At 51.7% G+C, this 25,350-nt stretch overlaps 2 protein-coding genes across 3 annotated transcripts; both read left to right on the top strand.

Moving 5' to 3' along the window:
- Window positions 1-2,980: 2,980 nt before the first annotated feature.
- INTS5 (integrator complex subunit 5) lies at window positions 2,981-7,580 on the top strand. Its single transcript, XM_043581399.1, has 2 exons — window positions 2,981-3,134; window positions 4,428-7,580. The coding sequence occupies exons 1-2, from the start codon at window positions 3,055-3,057 to the stop codon at window positions 7,405-7,407; spliced, it is 3,060 nt and encodes a 1,019-aa protein (XP_043437334.1). The 5' UTR covers window positions 2,981-3,054; the 3' UTR covers window positions 7,408-7,580.
- Window positions 7,581-7,783: 203 nt separating this feature from the next.
- GANAB (glucosidase II alpha subunit) lies at window positions 7,784-23,815 on the top strand. 2 transcript variants are annotated; one of them, XM_043581400.1, is made up of 25 exons: window positions 7,784-7,883; window positions 10,530-10,634; window positions 10,779-10,887; window positions 11,101-11,228; window positions 14,908-15,087; window positions 15,582-15,647; window positions 16,452-16,521; window positions 16,690-16,777; window positions 16,865-16,961; window positions 17,219-17,399; window positions 17,997-18,150; window positions 18,366-18,601; window positions 18,684-18,810; window positions 18,916-18,995; window positions 19,226-19,369; window positions 19,471-19,567; window positions 19,896-19,997; window positions 20,175-20,418; window positions 21,244-21,308; window positions 21,504-21,580; window positions 21,693-21,767; window positions 21,960-22,073; window positions 22,195-22,307; window positions 22,471-22,571; window positions 22,710-23,815. In XM_043581400.1, exons 1-25 carry the CDS (start codon window positions 7,846-7,848, stop codon window positions 22,817-22,819), a joined length of 2,901 nt encoding a protein of 966 aa, XP_043437335.1. In that variant the 5' UTR covers window positions 7,784-7,845; the 3' UTR covers window positions 22,820-23,815. The 2 variants fall into 2 exon arrangements, with proteins under 2 accessions (XP_043437335.1, XP_043437336.1); XM_043581401.1 differs by lacking the exon at window positions 15,582-15,647.
- Window positions 23,816-25,350: the final 1,535 nt, after the last annotated feature.

Genomic DNA, 25,350 nt, shown 5'->3' with positions numbered 1-25,350 from the left:
GTGATTTTAGCACCCATGATAATCTTTACCTAATAAGTTACTGCACAAAATGGTAATTTTCTAATTTTATCCTTCAGTCACTGATATTATTCATGTGATATATTCTGTAAAGAAAACCCCTTCCTCTGTAAAAATATCACTATGGATTCTGATTGTTTCTCAGTGTGTCATAATCTATGACTATTGCTTTTACAGGCTTGAAGTCATGGCCAAAATTTGGCCAACAGGAGCCTTTTCAAGGTGGTCTCTGTGTCCTTTTGACACAACACCATCAGTATTTGAGCACTTCCTTGTTTTCTGACATGATGATCTGTTCCAATCTCACCTGCTGCTTCCCCTGGCCTAAGACTGGGATCAGCCAATTTTCCAGGGAAACAGAATTATGTCCAGTTTTGAACACAGAAAGGAAAAGCGGTTGTTTGAAAATGTATTCAGATGCAGTAAAGAGAGGAGGGGAGGCAATAGGAAGGAGAAGGAAAGACATTTTTTTTTAATTTATGTTTTTTTGAAGTAGGCTCTACATCCAATATGGGGCTTGAACTCATGACCCTGAGACTAAGTGTTACACACTCTACTGACTGAGCCGGCCAGGTGCCTCAGGAAAGACATTTTTAATATTTTGAGACAGAGAGAGAGAGAGAGAGCAGAATCTGAAACAGACTCCAGGCTCTGAGCTGACAGAGCTTCACGTGGGGCTCAAACTCATGAACCACAAGATCATGACCTCAGCTGAAGTCGGACAGTTAACTGACTGAGCCACCCAGGTGCCCCATCTTCTTTTTTTAATTAAAAAAATTATTTTAAATCTTTTTTTATTTTTGACAGAGAGAGTCAGAGTGTGAGCAGGGGAGGGGCAGAGAGAGAGGGAGACACGGAATCTGAAGCATGCTCCAGGCTCTGAACTGTCAGCACAGAGCTGGAAGCAGGTCTTTAACTCAGGAACTGTGAGACCGTGACCTGAGCTGAAGTCAGACACTTAACTGGCTGAGCCACCCAGGCGCCCTTTAATAAGTGATCTTAAGTGATGTTTGCAAAAATCTGTCAGATAGGAGACATACGCATTTTACAGATAAGGAAATGGGCTTCAAACAGTTGGGTCAATTGCTCAGGGTTACACTGCTGATAAATTGCAGACATGAATCTAGATCTGTCCAACACCAAAACAGGCACCTTTGGATTATGAAATCCTTAAGAGCAAGGACCACATAATAGTCTTATTCCTGGAGAACTTACATGTTTCAAAGGTCTCCTTAATTTTTTTTTTTTTTTTACATTTATTTATTTTTGAGAGACAGTGAGACAGGGTGCGAGCAGGGGAGGGGCAGAGAGAGAAGGAGACACAGAATCCGAAGCAGGCTCTAGGCTCTGAGCAAGCTGTCAGCACAGAGCCCAAGGCAGGGCTTGAACCCACAAAGCGTGAGATCATGACCTGAGCCGATGTTGGACGCTCGATGGACTGAGCCACCCAGGCACCCCAAAAATCTCCTTTTCCAGATCATAAGTTGAGGCTCTCAGATGGTAAGTATTGGGTCCCAGTTGGAGACAGTGTTAGGAGCAGAAATATTTATTGTTCTAGAACAGATCTTGCTAGTAGGTAGTATATGATGGGGAGAACAAAGGCAAAAGGAAAAAAAATAAACTTCCTTACAACTTATAGCCTATTGACAAGTACTTGAGACAAGCAGAATGGCCTTCCTCTGGAAGCTTAGCTGCCTCAATGTTAATATGTTGCAAGAGGCAAAAGACAACCTTAGCGTGACATTAGTGGGACCTCCAGGATCCTGTAATAAATTCCTTTGGACATTTCCTTTATCTCTACCTGCCCAAGATACATGTTAGCAATCATTGCCTAAACATATGACCCACTGATACACATTTAAGGGGGCTCACACTAAGAGTTTACTAGGTTGTAGTAATTGATCTTTTTCTAACAACAGCTAGCCCCTCAAGATCCTAGAAACCTCTCTTCCAAATTCCTTAGAGACCTAATGCTCTTCCTAACCCCCTCCCCAACCTGAAAGTTTATAATCAGCGCCTCCGTACAAACCAATAGCAGCTCTTTTTGCCCACAGGTCCTGTTCCCTTTTTAGCACCGAAGATGTCTCAAGAATTCTTTCTTGCCTATTCACTCGTGAATCCCAACATTTAGGATCAGTGAACATATTCCCTGGTTTCAATTTTCACAACACCCTAGGAGGTAGTTGTACTGTTACCATTCTCATTTCCCGAGGAGGAAGCAGGCATAGGGAGGATAAGAAGAGTATACAGCCAGTAAGTGGAAGAGCTGGAGCTTAAGCTAGACAGACTGGCCATTTTGGGGGCTATTGATGAATGCATAGGAGTTCGTCATACAGTTTCCAGGCTCCCTCTCCGCAAGGGAGAGGAAGGGCCCTGAGTTGGCAGGTTGGGGAGAGAGAGCAAAGCCTAAAGAACGGAGACTAACATGACTGTAGAGCCAGCCTGTGACTGGAAGAACACCTACAACCCAATTTATTTCGGACTTCCTCTTCCTCCCTCTCTTTCCTTTTCCTCTCGGGAATTTTCTCTCCCTTCTTTCGTTCTCCACCCCCACCCCCCGCCCCCCGCCTCGCTTTTCCCTTCCCTTCTCTCCTTTAACTGCTTTCTCCATTGTCACGGTCTGTTTACTTATCTACTTGTTTATTCGTTTAATATTGTCACTGTTTGTTGATTAAAATATTTCCCAGTGCTTCCTTTTTAAAAAACCTCGCGAGTTGAATATTTTGTATTTTTGGCTTTAGACAAAAATAATTAAATCCAGTGTGAATAGCCGCAGCCTGCTTTAGTTTGTGTGTCAAAGGCCCTTTGGGGGGGAAATGGTTTTGTTGCGGGCGGGTCGGCTTCTTGCTGTCACAGTCGCAGTCCTGCTCCGGGGATCCCGACTCCGGTCCGGAACCAACATATGAGAGTCGCGGACGTCGCCGGACTGGTTTTCCTGCGAAGCCTAGTCGCTGGTTCCTTTCAGGGTTCCCGTCAGCGCGCATGCGCTACCTGCGCTTCGCCGCTCCCGCCTCGGGCTCGGGCTAGGGCTCCGGGATGTCCGCGTTGTGCGACCCTCCCGGGGCCCCAGGGCCTCCCGGGCCTGCCCCGGCCACCCACGGTCCCGCGCCGCTCAGGTAGTCAGAGCCCCTGGCATCTTCCCCCACCGCGCGGCCCTGCGCCGATCCCCAGCCTTCTCGGCAGAAACCCGGATCCTACCTCGAGAACTCGCGTCAGGGTTCTCAGAGATTCCTGGTCCGGTCTCCCCAGAACTCAAGGGGCTGCCGCGCCAAAACTCTGGGCTCCAGTGCCCGCCCTTCTAAGATCTCGGTCGTCCCTCCCCCTAACCCGCAGCGCCCCGTTACCCCAGATCCCGGCCTTGTTCTCACAGGAGTTGGGGATATCAGAACTCTTGGGAACCCAGCTGTCCTGCCCCTTTTAGAGCCGAGAGAACCCGGAGTGTCCTGTCTTCATGGAGTCTCCCTGAGAACCCAGGCCCACAAAATGCTTCCCTCTAGCTTTTCCCTTGTCCTGCAACTAAGATACTCCCCCTTACCTTAGGGTGGTTTATTTATTTATTTAAGAAATCAAGGCACAGTCGGAGCCCTAGAGGATGCGGTCTTTGGCAGAAAAGGCAGTAAGAGGAAGGGGACTTTGCCTCTTCCCATAACACTGGCTTCTGAACCTCTACCACTGAAGCCATATGTTTTGGGAGGGGAAGGGGCTGAAAGGCAGACATTATTACCTTGTATGAACCCTGGGGATACCGTGGTTCCAAGGCACACTGAGAATGCTGGGAAGGTGGTGGTGGTTGATGTGGGGTCCAAGAGGTGTGTGCTTAGGATGCTTGCAGAATATGGGAGAAAACAGGTACTAGGAGGCCTTAACGAGGGTGCTTGTGTTTTGGGGGAAGGGCAGTAAAGTTGGAAAGGTGTTTTTAAAGCAGATGTTGTAGCCACACAAGGTATACTTACTTGATTCAACAAATACTTAATGGAGTGCTTTCCATATACCAGGCACCTCAGTAGAAGAGTATTCGGTGTTGAAGAGCACAGAAATGTTTACTGCCCTCTTGGAGCTTATAGTCTGATTACTTAACCTTGGTTTCTTTATCTGTAAAGTGGGAACATAATAGTACCTACCTTATCGGGCTGTTGTCTTGATTGAAATAATACATATAAAGTACTTCAAGAGTACCTGAGATGAGTTATCTAACATAGACATTATTGTTATTATTGAAAGAAAAATAGGTAGCATTTATTGGGTGATTAGTGGAAACTTGATATGGTGCATTAGTGCTTCACTTACATTATCTTTTGAAGCACAGTTATCCCTGTTTTATGTGGAAAAAACCCGAAGCTCACAGAGGGAATGTAATGTGCCCACCATCTCCCAACACTCTAAATCTGCTTCTCTTGCTTTCTTTTCAGTGCTCAAGAGCTGTCCCAGGAAATCAAGGCTTTTCTGACTGGCGTGGACCCTATTCTGGGCCACCAACTCTCGGCCCGGGAACATGCTCGCTGTGGCCTTCTCCTGCTCCGCTCTTTGCCACCGGCTCGGGCCGCCGTGCTTGACCACTTGCGAGGCGTCTTTGATGAGAGCGTCCGGGCCCACCTGGCTGCCTTGGACGAAAGCCCTGTGGCTGGCCCCCCTCACCTCCGTCCACCCCCACCCTCCCACGTCCCTGCTGGGGGACCTGGTCTAGAAGATGTGGTGCAGGAAGTGCAGCAGGTGCTGTCTGAGTTTATCCGGGCCAACCCGAAGGCCTGGGCACCTGTGATTAGCGCGTGGTCCATTGACCTCATGGGGCAGCTGAGCAGCACATACTCAGGCCAGCACCAGCGTGTGCCCCATGCCACTGGCTCCCTCAACGAATTGCTGCAGCTGTGGATGGGCTGCCGGGCCACCCGCACATTAATGGACATCTATGTTCAGTGTCTCTCAGCTCTCATTGGTAGTTGCCCAGATGCCTGCGTGGATGCCTTGCTGGATACCTCTGTCCAGCATTCCCCACACTTCGACTGGGTTGTGGCCCATATTGGCTCCTCTTTTCCTGGCACCATCATCTCCCGAGTTCTCTCCTGTGGCCTTAAGGATTTCTGTGTTCACGGTGGGGCTGGAGGTGGAGCTGGTGGCAGTGGTGGAAGCTCTTCTCAAACCCCCTCTATAGACCCCTTTCCTGGATCTCCTGCTATCCCTGGGGAGAAACGGGTGCCCAAGATTGCCTCAGTTGTAGGCATCCTAGGGCACCTGGCCTCCCGCCACGGAGACAGCATCCGACGGGAGCTTCTGCGAATGTTCCATGATAGCCTGGCAGGGGGCACTGGGGGCCGGAGTGGGGACCCCTCCCTTCAGGCCACAGTCCCCTTCCTACTGCAGCTGGCGGTCATGTCACCAGCTTTGCTGGGCACGGTCTCTGGAGAGCTGGTGGACTGCCTTAAGCCCCCAGCCGTGCTGAGCCAGCTGCAGCAGCACCTGCAGGGATTCCCCCGAGAGGAGCTGGACAACATGCTGAACCTGGCTGTGCACCTGGTGAGCCAGGCCTCTGGGGCAGGTGCCTACCGCCTGTTGCAGTTCCTGGTGGACACAGCCATGCCTGCCTCAGTCATTACCACCCAAGGCCTGGCTGTGCCAGACACTGTGCGTGAGGCCTGTGACCGGCTGATCCAGCTGCTGCTTCTGCACTTGCAAAAACTGGTTCATCACCGGGGAGGGTCGCCTGGGGAAGGGGTGCTGGGTCCGCCCCCACCCCCCCGCCCTGTGCCCTTTCTAGATGCGCTAAGAAACCACGTCGGAGAGCTGTGTGGAGAGACATTACGATTGGAACGGAAGCGCTTCCTCTGGCAACACCAGCTCCTGGGCCTGCTCTCTGTCTATACTCGGCCTAGCTGTGGACCTGAGGCCTTAGGCCATCTCCTGAGCCGGGCCCGAAGCCCTGAAGAATTGAGTCTGGCCACCCAATTATATGCGGGGCTGGTGGTCAGTCTGTCTGGCCTCCTGCCTCTGGCTTTCCGAAGCTGCCTGGCTCGGGTGCATGCAGGGACTTTGCAGCCTCCCTTCACTGCCCGGTTCCTGCGCAACTTGGCACTGCTAGTCGGGTGGGAACAGCAGGGTGGTGAGGGCCCTGCAGCCCTAGGGGCCCGGTTTGGGGAGTCTGCGTCAGCCCATTTGTCTGACCTGGCTCCTCTCCTGCTACATCCTGAGGAGGAAGTAGCTGAAGCTGCTGCCTCCCTCCTGGCCATCTGTCCCTTTCCTCAAGAAGCCCTGTCCCCCTCCCAACTCCTGGGACTGGTGAGAGCTGGAGTGCATCGCTTCTTTGCCTCTCTGAGGCTGCATGGCCCCCCAGGTGTGGCTTCGGCCTCTCAGCTTCTTACCCGCCTCTCTCAGACCTCTCCAGCTGGGCTCAAGGCTGTCTTGCAGCTGCTAGTCGAGGGAGCCTTACATCGGGGCAACACAGAACTGTTTGGAGGGGAAGTGGACAGGGACAATGAGACTCTTTCAGTTGTCTCCGCTCCTTTGGCTTCTGCCTCCCTGTTGGACACGAACCGGCGGCACACTGCAGCCGTGCCAGGTCCTGGAGGGATTTGGTCAGTTTTCCACGCTGGAGTCATCGGTCGTGGCCTAAAGCCACCCAAGTTTGTGCAGTCGCGAGATCAGCAGGAAGTGATCTATAACACCCAGAGCCTCCTCAGCCTCCTGGTGCACTGCTGCAGTGCCCCCGGGGGGACTGAATGTGGGGGCTGCTGGGGGACTCCCACCCTGAGCCCGGAGGCAGCCAAAGCAGTGGCAGTGACGTTAGTGGAGAGTGTGTGTCCTGATGCAGCTGGTGCTGAGCTAGCCTGGCCCCCTGAGGAGCATGCCCGGGCCACCGTGGAGCGGGATCTCCGCATTGGCCGGCGCTTCCGGGAACAGCCCCTGCTCTTTGAGCTGTTAAAGCTGGTAGCAGCTGCTCCCCCAGCCCTGTGCTACTGCTCCGTGCTCCTGCGGGGGCTACTGGCCGCCCTCTTGGGTCATTGGGAAGCCTCTCGCCACCCTGATACAGCTCACTCCCCTTGGCACCTGGAGGCATCCTGCACCCTGGTAGCAGTCATGGCTGAGGGAAGCCTCCTGCCACCAGCCCTGGGGAATATGCACGAGGTATTTAGCCAACTGGCACCTTTCGAAGTGCGTCTGCTGCTGCTCAGTGTCTGGGGCTTTCTCCGGGAGCATGGGCCATTGCCCCAGAAATTCATCTTCCAGTCAGAGCGTGGTCGCTTCATCCGGGACTTCTCCAGGGAGGGTGGGGGTGAGGGTGGACCCCATCTCGCGGTTCTGCACAGTGTCCTCCACCGCAACATTGACCGCTTGGGGCTTTTCTCTGGCCGTTTCCAGGCACCTTCACCGTCCACTCTCCTTCGGCAGGGGACATAGCCTTTTCCATGATTCGGAAGCCAAGGGACGTTAAGCAGTGAGGGGGGGGGGGGGGGCTAAGGTGCTGCAGAAAGGTGGAGGTTTCTCTTCTAAACCTTGGCCTAAAGAGCGGTGTCACTTTTTTCCTCCCCCGCCTTTTTTTCTAAATAAAATTTACCGAGTTGAGAAAAGCAGAGTCCAGTGCCTCTGTCTGATGCTTAAGAGCTGGCAAAGTCGGACAGCGCCTGGCTCTGAACAATCCCGCCCCCGCCATCAGGCCACGCCCCTGGCCCCGCCTTCCGCGGGCATTTATTGTGTGCGCTCTGCCAATGGGGTAGCCGCCCGGCCGTTGTGTGGCCGGGCCAATCAGAAGGCCGGAAGGGGCGGGCGCTAAGATACGTGGCTCAACGCGCGCGGGGGGAGGGGAGGCTCGGGGTCAAGGAGCAAACCCGGCACAAGATGGCGGCGGTAGCGGCAGTGGCGGCGCGTAGGAGGCGGTGAGGAGCCCGGAATCCCGGGGCACGCCCGGGACGCCCCCAGGCCCCCCAAGCCCCATATTTCTCTTTCCTGTATGTCCTCCTAAAACTCTGTCACTCACGGCCTCGTGAGCACCCTTTGTCTCTCTGGAGGCGGCCTCAGGCGCCCCCAGTTTCCTCGCGGTAGATCCGCGCGGCGTTGGGGGCCCTTGCTTCTGGGGCTTCCCGCTCCAGCCCGGCGGCTCAAGAGGGCTGCAGCCGTTTGCTCTTCTTGGCTTTGGCCGCTCGCAGCCGTCCCCCCTCGCTTGGCGGCTCGCGGCGGTTAACGCTGCCGCCTCCTTCCTGCAGTGCGCGGGGCCATCGGGGCGGGGGACGAGACGCGGCCCGGCCTCCGGGAACGCAGCCTGCTGCCCCGCGGGTCCCTCAGCCGGGAAGCACCGCGGCTTGCTGTCCGGTCTGCACTACCTTTCTTGCCCTACCCCCCAGAGTCTCGGACCCTGCCCTGCCCTTGTCTTCACGTGGACACCAACCCTGGCTTGCTCGGTATCCACGGTCGCTGGGCACGTTAACTTCACGGCCTGCCTGGATGATGGTGCTCAAACACAACATGCAATCGAATGGTTTGGTCTGCGCTCTCGAGTTTATATTACAAAAAAACCAAAAAACAAAAACGGTTCAAAACAATCACCAGCGCCACAAAGCGTTTACCCGGACCTAACGGATATACCGGGGTGGGAGAGGCATGTACTGTCAACCAGCAGTGAAAAAAAGATTGGACTGTAAACTCAACTCTCTGGAAGCCTGTGATCTGAAACAATAAACGGGTGCATCTTACCCTGTGGCTCATTCCTGACTTTGGCTTGTGACCGCCTCTTGCTCTGGGGCGTTCAAGGCATCCCTGAGTACATAGAGCCTTCCAACAGGTCACATTTGAAAGATCTTTTAGAAATCCTATCCTCATTGGCATTTCTCCAAGCCCATTTTATAGATTGTGCAAATAGTACTCCAGAGGGTATTTAAGTCTGATTACTGCTGCTCTGGGCAGGTAGACCTGGGGTCAGTGGTGTAGTGTGCCTGCTGCAGTCACTCCTCAAGACTTGGGCCCCAAACCTTGCTGTTGAATTTTCTGGTAGCATTTCTTCTGCTGGTTTTGCTACTGATTATTCCTGGTTGGCCTATCAAACCACAGTGCCTGGTGTTTTCCTCACTTTTCTGTGTGGCCTGACTTCCTTTGCATATTCTTCGGGAACTGGAGGGCTTACTGTGTTGGGTGATTTCCTTTCTGGTGATTTTCCTTAGTTTAGGTTTCAAGCCAGTATTGAGGCTAATGCTGGATACAATGTATATAGTAAGCCCTACTCTTTAGCTACCTTGTTAGCTAGTAGGTTGCAAACTTTTAAGGCTGAGAAGAAAGGGAATCATGTGTTGTGTTTTCTCCCCTATTTGGAACACCTGCATCAGTCACTGGAAAGGATGTTTAAAATGCAGATTCCCGAACTCCCGGGATATGCACTTAATAAGTCCTGCAGGTAATTCTTAAGAGACAATAAAGTTTGAGAACCTCTGTTTAGGGTTTACTCAGAATGGGCGAACATATCTTTCAAACTAACTTGTTCAAATAAGCCTATTAGTCCCTTTTCTGTCATTTGAGAGCACATTGGGGAAGTGACAGTTTGTGGTAACCTTGGGGTAATGGTCCTTAATGACGCAGGCACTTTTCATAGGTTGTGTGCTGTATTGTGTATCGTGAAGTATATGGGCCCCGGAGTCAGGCAGAGCTGAGTTCAGTCTCAATGTCGCCCCTTACTAGCTTTTCAGTTTTGGATGGATCATCGAACCTATTATGCCTCAATTTTCCCATCTGGGAAAAACCCCAACCCTACATTCACAAAGAAAATAACGAAAAAGAGGGAGTGTGTATAAAGAAGTGGTTTTGAATGGTGGTTGCCCATTAGAGTCGTTTTGGGAAATTTAAAAAAACTGACGCCCCGCTTCGTGCCACTTCGGTCAGAATCGCTGGGAGCAAGACCCAGGTGTTGGCACTTTTAAAAACTGCAGGGAAAATTGAAAACTAGGGATATAGGCAGTTAGGCCCCTGGAGGAACATTAGGGCTCCGTACATGTAGCTGTTATTTTTTGTTTTTCAGGCTTAGGTAGTGGTAGTGGTGACTTATTTTGAAGACACAGGAGTAGACATCAGAGGACCAGTATGCCTAGGGTGCTGGGGATGTTAGGACTCTATTGTGATAGCAGGCTAGCTGCGGGTACATCCTTAACATTTTCACCCTAGCTCCCCCTGAGGTCTTGCCCGTGGGAAGGCCGGGCTCGCTTTGTTTCTCTTTTCCTCCCACGGTGCCACCACTTCCCCCGGGACTGGCTGTTACTGCTCCTTTCCTCTGAGAGGCTGATGTAACCAGAGTCCACACCAGGGCCTCTGAAGGCCAAAGATCCTTTTTCCACTTCCTGTGCCTTTTGAAGGGAAGGTGTGAGCGAGCCAGCTCCTCACGCCTAACGCTTCACCCCATGTCCACTCTGCCTTTTCTATTTAACCAGACTCTGTCTTTCTCCCCTTTTAGGGTTGTGGTGGGAAGGGGCCTTTACCTCAGGAGGTGGAGCCCTTTCTGACCTCTGTGCTGATCGTTCCCTCTTTGTCTTTTTTCTCCTCAGGTCTTGGACAGGTTTGGTACTCGCTTGTTTAGGTGTCTGTCTGGGAGTTACCCTTGCTGTGGATAGAAGCAACTTTAAGACCTGTGAAGAGAGTTCCTTCTGCAAGTATGATATTTCTTAGAGAGTGGGATGGAAACTGGGGTAATGTGGGAGGTGCTGTGGCAGATTGGGTAGCCTGGGGACACTTGAGGTGGTAGAGGGACCTAGGAACATCGGGGAACCCTGCCACCTTCCCATTTCGCTTGGCAGGAGGCAACGGAGCATACGGCCAGGCCTCTCTCCGTACCGAGCCTTGCTGGATTCTCTGCAACTTGGTCCTGATGCCCTCACAGTCCATCTGATCAACGAGGTCACCAAGGTCAGGGGAGAAAAGGAGGAGTCTGGCGGGGGTGGAGAAATGGCTAAGGGGTAATTCGGGAAAGGTGAACCTGTAGCCAGCCAACATCCTTTCCCAACTATCTTGGGATTTTATGAGGAATAAGGAGGAGACCCCTCAGGAGGGAGTGAGTTCAGAGGGCATTCTGTGGTGTAGCCCTCTCCCTTCCCCACATCCAGACCTCTGCCCCCACAGGTGTTGCTGGTGCTGGAGCTCCAAGGGCTTCAAAAGAACATGACTCGGATCAGGATTGATGAACTGGAGCCCCGGCGGCCCCGATACCGGGTGCCAGATGTGTTGGTGGCTGATCCCCCTACAGCTCGGTAAATTTTTCCTGAGAAACCTATCCATTTCCGCAGCCTCTTTCTCCTTCTTGATGCAACTTTATTTGACTGACTTTCTTTTCTGTTTTTGGGTAACAGCTGACTAGCATCTTGCCACTCTCCTCAACCTTGCTCCATTTCTCCCTCTGCTTTATGTATTTTCTCTTTCACTTTTTGTCTTCTTTCATTCTGCAAACAGCTATTGCCTCCGTTTCTGTGCCAGGCCCGGGCTAGGTGCTGACGACGGGAGAGGAAATAAACAAGGCCCCAGGTCTTGCCCTCCAGCATTGTGTCTGTGTGGTTGGTTCCTCCCTTACCTCTCCTTCCGATCACTTTTCTTTTTTCTTTCTTTCTCCTCAGATACTCAGGATAGGATTACTCAAATTCTTGAGTCATGCCACACAGTCATTATGAGTATTCCGTGTATGGCTCTCTCTTTTAAGTTTGCTTATTTATTTTTTTCAGTAATCTCTGTGCCCAATGTGGGGCTCAAAACCATGACCCCAAGATCAAGAGTCCCACGCTTTTCTGACGGAGCCAGTCAGGCACCCTGTGCATGGCTTTCTATTAAGTACTTAATTTACAATTCGATATGATGAACCCTCCACGTTGTATACCCTTTACCTAACCCAACCATATACTTCTCCCTGTCCTGTGCCCCTGATCACCCCCACAGGTGATTGTTATTCTCAAGTTTATCATTCCCTTGTTTTTTTGTTCTTACAGTTGTACCGTGTATGGGTAAGAACATATGTACACAAACATATTTGTATTTACATACCTAAGCCATAAATATTGTAGTTGTGTTTGGTTTTGAGTGTTACAGGGCAAGTAACTTAGTGAATGTGGGCTTCTGGAATTTCCTTTTTTTTTTTTTTTTTTTTTTAACATTTATTTATTTTTGGGGAGAGAGGGAGCAAGTACACATGTGCAGGAGAAGGGGCAGAAAGAAAGGGAGAGAGAGAATCCCAAGCAGGCTCCGTGCTGCCAGTACAGAGCCTGGCTTGGGGCTTGATCTTACAAACTGTGAGATCATGACCTGAGCCAAAATCAAGAGTCGGGTGCTCAACTGACTGATCCACCCAGCTGCCCCTGGAATTTCCATTTTTTGCGTAACTTTATATAGCTCTGTTGCATGTAGCTTTAGAAATTCATGTTTACTGCTGTAGACTATTAACGTATGAATATATCCCACCTCATTGATCCCTTTCTGCATTAAGGGGCACTTGGGTTGTTCCCAGTATTTCTGCTATTCAGAGTGTTGGCGTGAGCACTCTTGTCCATGTCTCCTGTGTCCGTGTGCACGAGTTTCTCTTTGGGGCAGAGCCACAGAGTTGTAGAATGTGGAAACACTGTTTTCCAAGGTAGAGCCGGAGCAACTGACAATTTACACTTCCACCAGCAGTATAGAAAAGGCCTCTTTGACCCACATCTTCTGCAACCCTTAATACTATTGGACTGAATTTTGGTTGATAGAATGGCTGTAGAATGATGCTGTGTGGTTTTCTTGGCTTCGTTGTCTTTCCCAGTTTTTTAGTGAGACTGAGCACCTCTGCACATGTCTGTCTGTTCTGGTTCATAATTCTGTGAAACGCTGGTTCATAGTTCTGCTCATTCTCCTGTTGTTCATCCTTACTGATTTGTAGAAATTTTCTTTCTTTTTTTTTTTTTAAAGTAATCTCTGCACCCAAGATGGGCTCAAACTCATAACCCCAAGATCAAGAGTCGCATACTCCACCGACTGAGCCAGCTGGGTGCCCCAGAAATTCATTAGTTTTTTTTTTTTTCTTTTTATGCTTACTTATTTATTTTGAGAGAGAGAGTGTGTGTGTATGTGCACGAAAGTGGGGAAGGAGAACAGAGAGAGGGAGAGGGACAATTTTAAGCAGGCTCTACGATGTCAGCATAGAGCTTGATGCGGGGCTCAATCCCATGAGCCATGAGATCATCCCCTGAGCTGAAATCAAGAATTGGATGCTTAACTGACTAAGTCACCCAGGCGCCCCATTCATTAGTCTTGATCCTTTCTCACTTACCTGTATTGTAGCTCTATCCTTTTCCAGTTTGTAGCTTATCTTTTTACTCTCCTAAAGGTGTCTTGAAAAAAATTAAAAAAAAAATTTTTTTTTTTCAACGTTTATTTATTTTTGGGACAGAGAGAGACAGAGCATGAATGGGGGAAGGGCAGAGAGAGAGGGAGACACAGAATCGGAAACAGGCTCCAGGCTCTGAGCCATCAGGCCAGAGCCCGACGCGGGGCTCGAACTCCCGGACCGCGAGATCGTGACCTGGCTGAAGTCGGACGCTTAACCGACTGCGCCACCCAGGCGCCCCGAAAAAATTTTTTTATTTTAGAATAGTTTTAGATCTTTAGTGCAAGGATCTTATGAGAGTTCTTGTATACCCTGCACTCCTCTTCCCCTGTTGTTAGTATTAATGCAGTACATTTGTCATCCCTGATGGCTTGATATCATTGTTACTAACTAAAGTCCATGTTTTATTCAGATTTCCCTAGTTTTTATCTAATAAAAGGTTATCTAACAGTTTTTATCCTTTTTCCAGGATCCCACCTAGGATAACGTATTTAGTTGTCAAGTCTCCTTAGGCTTCTCTAGACTGGGACAGTTTTTCAAACTTTTCTTGGTTTGATGACATCTGAATGAGAAAATTTGGATTTGATAAGCAGGAATTCTGGATTTGAAATGTCGTGCATATCAATCTTTACTTTCTGATGTTAGCACTTTCTAAGTTGTGTTTTCTGTTTTTTAATGTTTATTTTTGAGAGAGAGCGTGTGCCAGCAGGGGAGGGGCAGAGAGAGAGGGGGACAGAGGATCTGAAGTGGGCTCTGTGAGATCATGACCTGAGCCGAAGTCGGACGCATAACTGATTGAGCCAGCCAGGTGCCCTCTAAGTTGTGTTTATTTTTTATTTGTTTATTTTTTTGAGCGAGAGAGGGCTCAAGTGAGTGAGGGGCAGAGAGAGAAGGAGGGAGAGGGAAGTGGGGCTCACCCAAAGCGGGGCTCAAGCTTGCCCAATGCGGGGCTCGACCTCACCTGAAGCGGGGCTCAAGCTCACCTAGTGAGGTGCTCACGCTCATGAACTGTGAGATCATGACCTGAGCCAAGGTTAGATGCTTAACCAACTGAGCCATCCAGGTGCCCCTAAGGTATGTTTAAATAATTCTCTATTTCAAAGTCGGAAAAAAAAAATGTTTTTCAAGTTTACATCTTCTAAAAATCTTAGGGGTGCCTGGCGAGCTCAGTCAGTAGAGCATGTGACTCTTGATCTCAGAGTCATGAGATCAAGCCCCACGTTGGGTGTAGGGATTACTTTAAAAAAAAAGTTAAAGAATCATAACCTGTCTGGAGTTGATATTAGTATGTAGTATGAGGTAGGAATATAGATGGTACCATTTTCTTCCTATTCCCAAAATGTTTTTCCTCCTTCACTATCAGATAGTCCTTTCCTCACCGAACTGCCATGCTACCTCTGTTACATTTGGAACTTCTACGTATGCTTGGGTCCGTTGCCCAGCGCTTACTTGATTCCTTTGATTTGTCCATCCTTGGCACTGTCCCCACACGCCTATAGCCCTTCGCAGGTCCCCTCTCTTCTGAAGTGTTGTGACTACTTTTGATCCTTTGCACTTCCTTGTATCCCTTCTGATCTCTTTCCCAGGCTTTCTGTCTCTGGCCGTGATGACAACAGCGTGGAGCTTACTGTGGCTGAGGGACCCTATAAAATCATCTTGACGGCGCGGCCATTCCGCCTTGACCTGCTAGAGGACCGCAGCCTTCTGCTCAGTGTCAATGCCCGAGGACTCTTGGATTTTGAGCACCAGAGGGCCCCCAGGGTCCCGTGAGTACGGGGCCTGGGACCGGAAGGGACCTGGTGTAAAAGAGCCTAGGGGTGTGGTGGGTTTGGCACTGGTTCCCTGGGAGGAGACAGGGTGGCAGGACCACCAGGTAGGGGGTGGGGCTGGGAGAAGCTGACTCTCAGGGAGGGTAGGAAGCAGACCCGGGTCACAGTTTTCTCCGTTTCCTGTACAGACCAGGAGGCAAGTCAGTTTTGTCCCTGAGCTGTACCCTGGGCACCTCCTCTGGGAGGCCTGCCTGGGTCTGCCTTTTCCTCCTTCCCCTCTCACACCATCACATTTCCCAGATTTATTTTCTTCCTTTTTTGTTTTTTTTGTTTTTGTTTTTGTTTTGTTTTGTTTTGTTTTGTTTTGTTTCTTTTCCCCCCACCCCCCCATCTCTGGAAGTTTGTCGACTGAAACTCACTTTTATGTTTCTGTTTTTGTGTTGGTTTTGTGCCTCCTTTCCCCCTTCCCTACCCATCTCCTCCTGCCCCAGTTTCTCGGATAAAGTTAGTGTCACGCTCGGTAGCATTTGGGATAAGATCAAGAACCTTTTCTCTAGGTAAATCCATGGCCACTGGTACTGTATCTGTTCCTCTGCCCTTACCTGCCCTTTACTCTGGCCCCCAAGGGAAGGTGCCCCAGACCTTCCCATGCCCCACCCTGCCCTCACCCTTCTTTCCCCAGGTATGTGGGTATCTGGTCACTCTTCCCCGTTCCCTTGGCTGGGAGCCCCCTGGGAGAAGGAAGATGAAATGCTGGAAGTTCTTGAGGAATGTAGGCAGCTTCTTGCTTTGCCAAGGGGTGGAGAGATACTGCCTGTTGCTGGGGTTTCTGGCTCTCAGCTGGGGCGCACTGAGGCTCTAGGTAGAGCTGCTTGCCAGCTGCCCTTGAAAGCATTCTTTGGCAGAACCTCTTGTTTGAGTCCCTGCATATATCCGTAGAGGCTTGACCATGGTATGACCCACTTGCCTTTGTAAAACCCTGATGTCAGGCCAAGAGGCCCGGTGACAGTAGTTGGGGCCAGAGTCTCGGAGGCAGCATAGCCAGCACTGGCATTCCCAATGCAGGCACTGGAGCCATCCTGCCTGTCTCTTCTGGAAGTGGGCAGAGGCTGGGGATTTGGTCCTGTGTGTGGAAGGCCCCTCCTGGTGGCATTTACTCATCTCCCTTCCTCACTTCTCTCCCCGTCCTTGGCACATTTATCTGCTCGCTGGGGTCCCTCACCAAGCTTTAACGTTCAGTCCCTTCCTCCAATGCCTTCGTTCCTTTGGACCCTTGGCTCTCTATTCCCTTACCCCTCCTTCCACTAGCCCCTCGTCCCTGCCCCCTCTGGATTGGAGCAGACAGCTCTCCTACCTTCCAGGCAAGGATCAAAAGACCCAGCTGAGGGTGGTGGGGACCAGCCCGAGGAAATGCCTGGGGACGGTGACAAGGCAAGTCGGTGGGCCAGGTGGTTGGGGCACAGGGCTGGCCGGGAGGCTGGAGGGGAAAGGCCCACAGGAAATTTGAGCTCAGTCTCCTCATCGGAGATGGAATTTAGAAAAGGGTGGGGGAAGAGAGAGCTGTGTGTGATTGGAGGTGGTCTGCTTTCCTCCTCACAGCCAGAGGAGACCCAGGGGAAGGCAGAGAAAGATGAGCCAGGAGCCTGGGAGGAGACATTCAAAACCCACTCTGACAGCAAGCCATATGGTGAGGGACTGCAAGAGCCTTGGACAGGGATGCAGGGACTCCTTGTCAAACGGGAGCTCTGGAGCCCAGTTTTTGCTTTCCTTCCAGGCCCCACGTCTGTGGGTTTGGACTTCTCTCTGCCGGGCATGGAGCATGTGTACGGGATCCCTGAGCATGCTGAAAACCTGCGGCTGAAGGTCACTGAGTGAGTCCCATGGTGACACCAGGACATGGAGGGGAGGGGAGGGGAGAGAGAGGTCGGAAGTTGAGGCTGTGGGGTGGTGTCCATGCAGTTTGGATACTCCAGACAAGCATGAACCACTTCCTGAGGCCAGATCTCCTTGGTGATCAGAAAATTCTTCAAGTAAGGGTAGAGGAACGAGTTCTTATTACTCACCTATATCTGTGGGGTGGAGGTTGTGGGTGCCATAGCCTAAGGCCAGTCTGTCTGTCTGCCTTCAGGGGTGGGGAGCCGTATCGCCTCTACAATTTGGATGTATTCCAGTATGAACTCTACAACCCCATGGCCTTGTATGGGTCTGTGCCTGTGCTCCTGGCACACAGCCCTCATCGAGACTTGGGCATCTTCTGGCTCAATGCCGCAGAGACCTGGGTTGACATATCTTCTAACACTGCAGGGAAGGTGAGCGTGCAGGCGGGGAGCAATGAGTGCATCATCAGGCCTGAGACAAACGAGTGTGCTGGGGCATTTGCTTTAAAGAGGCTGGCGGGAGGCCCACAGGGGTACCTGTTTGGGGACTGCAACGGAGAAGAGGCCCTTGGCCTTGGGAGCAGCATGTGAATTCCCCAGTCATTTCCAGAAAACACATACTAATGGGGAAGGTATTGCCCTTTCTGCACTCATGGTTGGTACATTTCTTATTGACTCCACATCACGTACTAGATACTTTTCTAGGTGCTGGGAATGTATTGCTCATTGAGGTAGGAAAGGTCCTCGCTGTCAGGGTGGAAGACAGATGTCAGACATATAACAAGGCAGGGGAGTTCAGTGGTGGTAAGTGCTGAGAAAGAAATGCAGTGGTCACATGCTGGGGATGGGGACAGTGCTGCTTTTATGGTGTGGTCCGGGAAAGCCTTACTGAGGAGGTGACCCTTCACCTCAGCCCAGAGTGACTTGTTAGGAGCCAGCTGTGTGAGGATTCTGAGAACATTGGCTTTGTCGCCGGGTCAAGGAAGAAGAGGGTAGGTGTTAGACCTGTGTCTGTGGTTCCCTCTGTAGACCCTGTTTGGGAAGATGCTAGACTACCTGCAGGGCTCTGGAGAGACCCCGCAGACAGATGTCCGCTGGATGTCAGAGAGTGGCATCATTGATGTCTTCCTGCTGCTTGGGCCCTCTGTGTCTGATGTGTTCCGGCAGTATGCCAGCCTCACAGGTACGCGCGTCCCCTCTCTGCCAGCCAGCAGCCTCCTTTGCTGGCCCTTGTCTTCTTGAAAGGGATGACTGCATTTTCAAAAATCCTGTGCCTCAGCCTACTTCCTAGCTCCACACCCTTCGCTTTCTGTCTAGTTGACAAACTTCCCTCGATTTCTGGGTGTTCCCATTGGCCCCGGGTTGGGCCTGACCCCACTGTGACCCCCATGCCTGCAGGGACCCAGGCATTGCCCCCGCTCTTCTCCCTCGGCTACCACCAGAGCCGCTGGAACTATCGGGATGAGGCCGATGTGCTGGAAGTCGATCAGGGCTTCGATGATCACAACCTGCCCTGTGATGTCATTTGGCTGGACATCGAGCATGCTGATGGCAAGCGGTACTTCACCTGGGATCCCAGCCGTTTCCCCCAGCCCCTTACCATGCTCGAACACTTGGCCTCCAAGAGGCGGAAGGTAAGAGGACTGTGGCCATGCTTAGTCTTCTCAGGCACAGCAGCCCTGGAGAGTTCTGAGCACCCATGTTCCTTGCCCGCAGCTGGTGACCATTGTGGACCCCCACATCAAGGTGGACTCCGGCTACCGCGTACACGAAGAGTTGCAGAACCGGGGTCTGTATGTTAAAACCCGGGATGGCTCTGACTACGAGGGCTGGTGCTGGCCAGGTAGGTGGGCCTAGAGTTGAGGGAGAGGCTGTCGCGAAACCAGGGAGTTAGGATGGTAGCCATTTTGCTCCTGGGAGGTTGACAGCCACCCTTAACTTGTCCTAGGCGCAGCTGGTTACCCTGACTTTACCAATCCCACGATGAGGGCCTGGTGGGCTAACATGTTCAGCTTTGACAATTATGAGGTACGTCAGCCCCTCCCCTCCCCGCGTCTGTCTTTCCCACCCTGCCTCCGTGAGTCTTGTCATTCTCCACTGGCCAGCCCTGCTGTGGTTGGCTGCCTATGTTTATCCCGAGGCTTGATCCTGGGAGGACCCTGAGAAGGGCTTCTTTTTGCATTCCTAGGAGTTCTTTCATAGTTTGTCATCTTTCTCTCCTTTGTCATTCTGACCCTATTTCTGCCTTGTGTACTTAGGGCTCAGCTCCCAACCTCTATGTCTGGAATGATATGAACGAACCATCTGTGTTCAATGGTCCTGAGGTTACCATGCTCAAGGATGCGCAACATTATGGGGGCTGGGAGCACCGAGACGTGCATAACATCTATGGCTTCTATGTGGTAAGAGGCTGAGTGAGGAGGGCCTGAGGGTCGGGGAACTCGCACCAGATGACGGCAGGCTTTTTGCTCCTCACCACCCGTCCTCTTCTGTCTCCACCCAGCACATGGCGACTGCAGAGGGGCTTGTGCTGCGCTCTGGGGGCCTAGAGCGCCCCTTTGTCCTGAGCAGGGCTTTCTTCGCCGGCTCCCAGCGTTTCGGTAAGACTTGGAGAACAGAGCTGTGGCAGAGGGTGTGAAGGCCAGATCGGAAGAGTGACGCGCCAAGGCCTGCTTCTCCGAGCAGTCCGTCCACACAGCTGTCCTCTGAGAACAGCGCACCGCATCCCCCACCCCGCTGTCCCCGGCACTCAGAGGGAACCAGGGATCGGGGGTCCTGTCCCCTTTCAAGTGCTTTTGTGCATTTTGCCGTGCCTTCCTCAACAGGACCCTGGGGGCCCTAGAGCGGACGTGGCAGGTCAGAGGAGTCAGCTGTATGAAAAGCGGAGCCCTTCACTGTCTGCAAACTCCATCTCCCTGTCTTCCTTAGGAGCTGTGTGGACAGGGGACAACACTGCTGAGTGGGACCATTTGAAGATCTCTATCCCTATGTGTCTCAGCTTGGGGCTGGTGGGACTTTCCTTCTGCGGAGGTGAGAGGGGGAGGAATTGGGGGTCTTGGTCTGGTGGGAGAGGAGCAAGTAGAGGGCGCGGGACCCAGGCGTGGACAGAGCAAGCTGAGGGTCCAGGGTGGGGCCTGGGGGAGCTCCTTAGGCAGCAGCCCTCCTTCACCCACTTTTCCAACCTGCTTCCTCCCTCCCCTTTCTTAGCGGATGTGGGCGGTTTCTTCAAAAACCCAGAGCCAGAGCTCCTTGTGCGCTGGTACCAGATGGGTGCCTACCAGCCATTCTTCCGGGCACACGCACACTTGGACACTGGGCGGCGAGAGCCCTGGCTCTTACCTACTCAGTACCATGACATAGTCCGAGATGCCTTGGGCCAGCGGTATTCCTTGCTGCCCTTCTGGTACACTCTCTTCTATCAGGCTCATCGTGAAGGCATTCCTGTCATGAGGTAAGGCATTCAGCTGGGTCTGTGTAGAGTGGGCCGAGGTGGCTAAGGGGCAGTGGGGACTGGGTTCCATCTCTGGGCCTCTCTTGTCACCCACCAGGGCCTTATGAAAGAGGGAAACTCTGGTTTCAAGGTCAAGAGTAAGAAAAGAATAAAGGGGATGAGTAGCAGTAAACATTACTGCCAGGCGTTGTTCATCGCTATCCCCAGAGGCTGAACCAAGGTAGACGAGTCCTTCTGTCCTTGGGAGCAAGACAGACGGACGTATGCAAATATACAAATAAGAAAATTGCCAACAGTGCTCTTTGAAAAAATAGAACAGGGATATGGAATTAATTTCTACAAATGGCCTTCTTAAGAAGGGCATGTGAGAGATGGCCTGACTAATGAAGAAGATGGCCTGTGACCTCAAGGAAGAATGTTCCCACAGAGGAGGCTGCAAGTGCAGAAATTGTACAGTGGCAATGAGTTTGTTGTGTTCCAGGAATAGAAAGCCTTGTGTGTTTCAGGGTAAGGAACCGGAGGGAGAGGTAGAAGATGATATGGGAGAGGAAAATTTCACCTGACCCAGGATGACAAAATGGCCACTGGAGAGTTGCGTGGAGAATGTTTTAAGATGGGACAGGGGAGGAGGAGGCAAGGAGATGGGTTAGCAAGTTCAATGACTAGCCCCAGGGTAGGGCGCATAGCTGAGGCCTTCAGGTCAGTTGAGCTGTCTGGTTGCAAGCTCCTGGGTTGTGCTGTTCTTTCCTCCAGTTCCTGGGGCAGCATCTTTGACATCTGCCAAGACAGCAGGTGTCTTCCTTTCTTGTCTTGCTTCCTCCCTAGGCCCCTGTGGGTGCATTATCCTCAGGATGTGACCACCTTCAGTATAGATGATCAGTTCCTGCTTGGTAAGAAACGGGGAGGGCAGATGATGGTGGGTTGGGATAGGGCTGAGCAGTGAGCACCTGTGGTGGGGCTGGGGGGGGAGGGGGTGGCTGTAGACGCCCAGGGAGGGAGGAGTGAGTGAGGCTGGGCAGGCGTTCTGGTGCTCCCTGTCTGGGAACCGACCCCCTCAGTTCACAGTCGATTCTGGTGTGTCTTAGGGGATGCGTTACTGGTTCACCCCGTATCAGACTCCGGGGCTCATGGCGTGCAGGTCTATCTGCCTGGCCAAGGGGAGGTGAGTTAAGGAAGAAAGGGTGTGGTGGGGAAAGGTGGTAGAGGCCAAAGAGGGTAAATGGGATGGGGGCCCTGTGTGGTGAGTGACCAAGTATCTCTCCTGCCACCCACAGGTGTGGTATGACACTCAGAGCTACCAGAAGCACTATGGTCCCCAGACCCTGTACCTGCCTGTCACTCTAAGCAGTGTGAGTATGCCCAGCCCAGCTGCCAGCTCCATCTGTCTGTAAGTTTCCAGAAGGAGAGAGTGTGTGCTTCAGGGTCTAGGACTTAAGCGGGCACAGATGGGGAAGAGCAAGAGACCCTGCAGTGCCCGACACACTGCAGGGCCCAAGATTGGACAGTGGGGCAACTTTATCCCAGCGCTGCTCTCGCCCTAGATCCCCGTGTTCCAGCGTGGAGGGACCATTATCCCCCGATGGATGCGGGTGCGGCGCTCTTCCGACTGCATGAAGGATGACCCCATCACTCTTTTCGTTGCTCTCAGTCCCCAGGTGAGCACATGGACAGGGAGCCCCCTCAGCCCTCTGCTCCCTTACTGGGCTTCAGTCCCCTGGGGAGTGCCCCTCACTCCCTCTTGGGCCCAGGCTTTCATCCATCCTACCCCCTGCTCAGGGTACCGCCCAAGGAGAGCTGTTTCTAGATGATGGGCACACGTTCAACTATCAGACTCGCCATGAGTTCCTGCTACGTCGGTTCTCATTCTCTGGCAACACCCTGGTCTCCAGGTAACGAAGTGCCCATTCTTCCTTGGTAGCCTCGGGGATGCTCACCGCACATTGTACTCTTCTCTTGTATTATGACCTTGCGTATGACCTTGTTTAAGGTCTCGTCCTTCCTTCTGCTCTGACATCTTTCTCCCTGATGGGCATTTGCTTTTGCTCCCTCTAGCTCAGCAGACCCCAGAGGCCACTTTGAGACACCCATCTGGATTGAGCGGGTGGTGATAATAGGGGCCGGAAAGCCAGCAGCCGTGGTACTCCAGACAAAAGGTGAAGAGCAAGGCTGGCCCCTGGGGTGGGGACAGAGGGGATGTAGGGGCAGGGCCAGGGACACCTTGCCCATAGCAAAGTAGTTGCTGTGCCATAACTTGTTGCTATAAGTGTGGAACTTTCTTTTTTTTCCACCAGGATCTCCCGAAAGCCGCCTGTCCTTCCAGCATGACCCTGAGACCTCTGTGTTGATCCTGCGCAAGCCTGGCATCAACGTGGCATCTGACTGGAGTATTCACCTGCGATAACCCAAGGGATGCCGGGGGGTGGGAGGGGTGCGGCGGTGATAAGAGTTCCTCTTCCTTCTGCCTTGGAGTGTGACCCTCCCCACACTTCACCTTTCTTATCTGAAGACCCAGATTCTGCCAACATCTGGGCAGGATGAGAAGCTGTCCCTGGGCTCTAACTTCCTCTTGTGATCTTCCGACCTCTCCCACCCCACTGACACTGTCTCCCTCCATTCCCCCAACACTCTGTTGCTCTAACTGGAGCACATTCACCTGTGAAGACCTGGGGACCACGAGGCCCTTGCTTTCTCTTTCCTTCCTTTCTTTTGGGGGCCCTGAATCCCCTCCAGACCCTCTTCATTCATACCTCTTGTGTGTTGATGCCGTTTCTTGGAAGAAGATGAGGGCAGTGAGCTTTAGGGCTCCTTTTCTCCTTCCCCTCCTCTCCCCACCAAACTGCTCTCCCTCCTTTTATTTCTTCCTCCTGATTCTTCTCTGTCAGCGCTCCCCTTTTATGCCCCATTGATACACTGGGACCACCCCTTACCTGATAAGGGATGAATGGATCAAAGGAGTGAGGTTGCTGGAGAACATCCTCTTCCCTGTCACCCCAACCTTTCCTCTCCCTGATTGCTTCTAGAGCTGCTGCAGTTCTGACAGGGGCAGTTCTGTCTCCCCTGTCCCTTGGGGGAAAGAAGTTTCCACTCTTCTTTAAGAGGGGATGGGCATTAAACTTCTTTTGCCCCCTTTTTGTCCTCTTGAGGGGCATTCAAGATGGAGAAATCAGTTGTGGTTTCATTGAATCACGGTCACCTGTATTTATTGTTCCGAGAAGGCTGAGGGTGGGGGGAGATGATCATGTGTGCCCAGGGTTGGCCCGAAGCCCTGGGCGGGGGGTGGGACAGGACTAACTGGGGACAAGGGGGAATATTTGTGGCAATTTTTTTTACTTCCTCTTGGCCCCCAGCTGTGACAGGTTTTGATAAAAGGAGAAACAATAAAGAGATAAACCATAAATAACTGTTGGTGTCTGGATTCTAGTTCTGGCCTGAACCACAGACCCTTAGAAGAAGCCTGAGGGCCTGAGATTTTCATCCAGCTTCAGCATAAGCCTCATCAGTTCAGCAAAATGAGCAAGTGCAAGTGGTCTTCAACTTGCTAGAGGCCAGTATTTTCATAGAGGAGTCCGGCAAGGTCATCAGATTTTAGTAGGCCTAGTTAATAGTGGTGACCAGAGGGGCGCCTGGGTGGCTTCTTCGGTTAAGCATCTGACTTCCTCTCAGGTCATGATCTTGCGGTTCATGGGTTTGAGCCCCGTGTCAGGCTCTTGTGCTGACAGCTCAGACTGGAGCCTGCTTCAGATTCTGTCTCCCTCTCTCTGCCCCTCCCCCACTCGCACTCTTTCACTCAAAATAAACAGTAAAAATATTTTTTTATTTTTTTTTATTTTTTTTTATTAATTTTTTTTTAACGTTTATTTATTTTTGAAACACAGAGAGACAGAACATGAACAGGGGAGGGGCAGAGAGAGAGGAAGACACAGAATCTGAAACAGGCTCCAGGCTCCGAGCTGTCAGCACAGAGCCCGACGCCGGGCTCCAACTCACGGACCGTGAGATCATGACCTGAGCCGAAGTCGGACGCTTAACCAACCAAGCCACCCAGGCGCCCCTTAAAAATATTTTTTTAATGGCGTCTGGGTGGCTCGGTTGAGGGTCCGACTTGATTTTGGCTCAGGTCATTATCTGGTTTGTGAATTCGAGCCCCGCGTCGGGCTCAGCTCTGGCACTACAGAGCCTCTTTGAGATCTCCCTCTCTGCCCCTCCCTTGCTCGCACTCTCTCAGAAAAAAAAAAAAAAAAAAAAAAGTGGTGACCAGAGCTGATGGGGTCCCTCTTGAATAGAAACAGCTATATAGTCTGATGCTCTCACGAATTCCCCATTGTTTCAGTGATGGGAAATAGTTCTCTCCATTTTGCAGACTGACGACCAGTCTCAGATTATTTTATAAGAAACTATAGGATTTTTTTTTTTTTTTTTCAGGGAAAATGACTCCTCGGGAAGGCTTGTGCCTATGAATAGTTAGGGGATGTGTCCTTGGAATCTCAGTTCAAGAAATACATGTATTTTTATTTATTTTGAGAGCGCAAGTGGGACGGGCAGAGAGAGGGAGAGAATCCCAAGCAGGCCACGCTGTCAGCCCAGAGCCCATGGCAGGGCTCAAACCACCAACTGTGAGATCACGACTTGAGCCAAAGTTGGACGCTTAACCATCAAGAACTATTTCCAATTGTTTGGGAGGTGGCCCACTGCCTTGCACCCCACTCCCTACTCCCCCCTACCCTGCCCCCTATTGTCACCTGTTTAAGAAATGGTCAGAGGAAACAGTACAGATCTAGAAGGGGCAGCATACTGCATCATGGCAATTTCGCAGTTTTTGCCAACCTTGGTCACTTGTCTGTAAAATGGGGACAATACCACCTATGTCAGGATTCTAGTGAGGAATGCATGACAGACACCCAGAGCACAGGCCTGGCACGTGAGAAGTCCCAG

The sequence above is a fragment of the Prionailurus bengalensis genome, chromosome D1 (genome assembly GCF_016509475.1).
Source record: "Prionailurus bengalensis isolate Pbe53 chromosome D1, Fcat_Pben_1.1_paternal_pri, whole genome shotgun sequence".
Classification (NCBI taxonomy): domain Eukaryota; kingdom Metazoa; phylum Chordata; class Mammalia; order Carnivora; family Felidae; genus Prionailurus; species Prionailurus bengalensis.
This window is presented reverse-complemented; position numbering and strand designations above follow the sequence as displayed.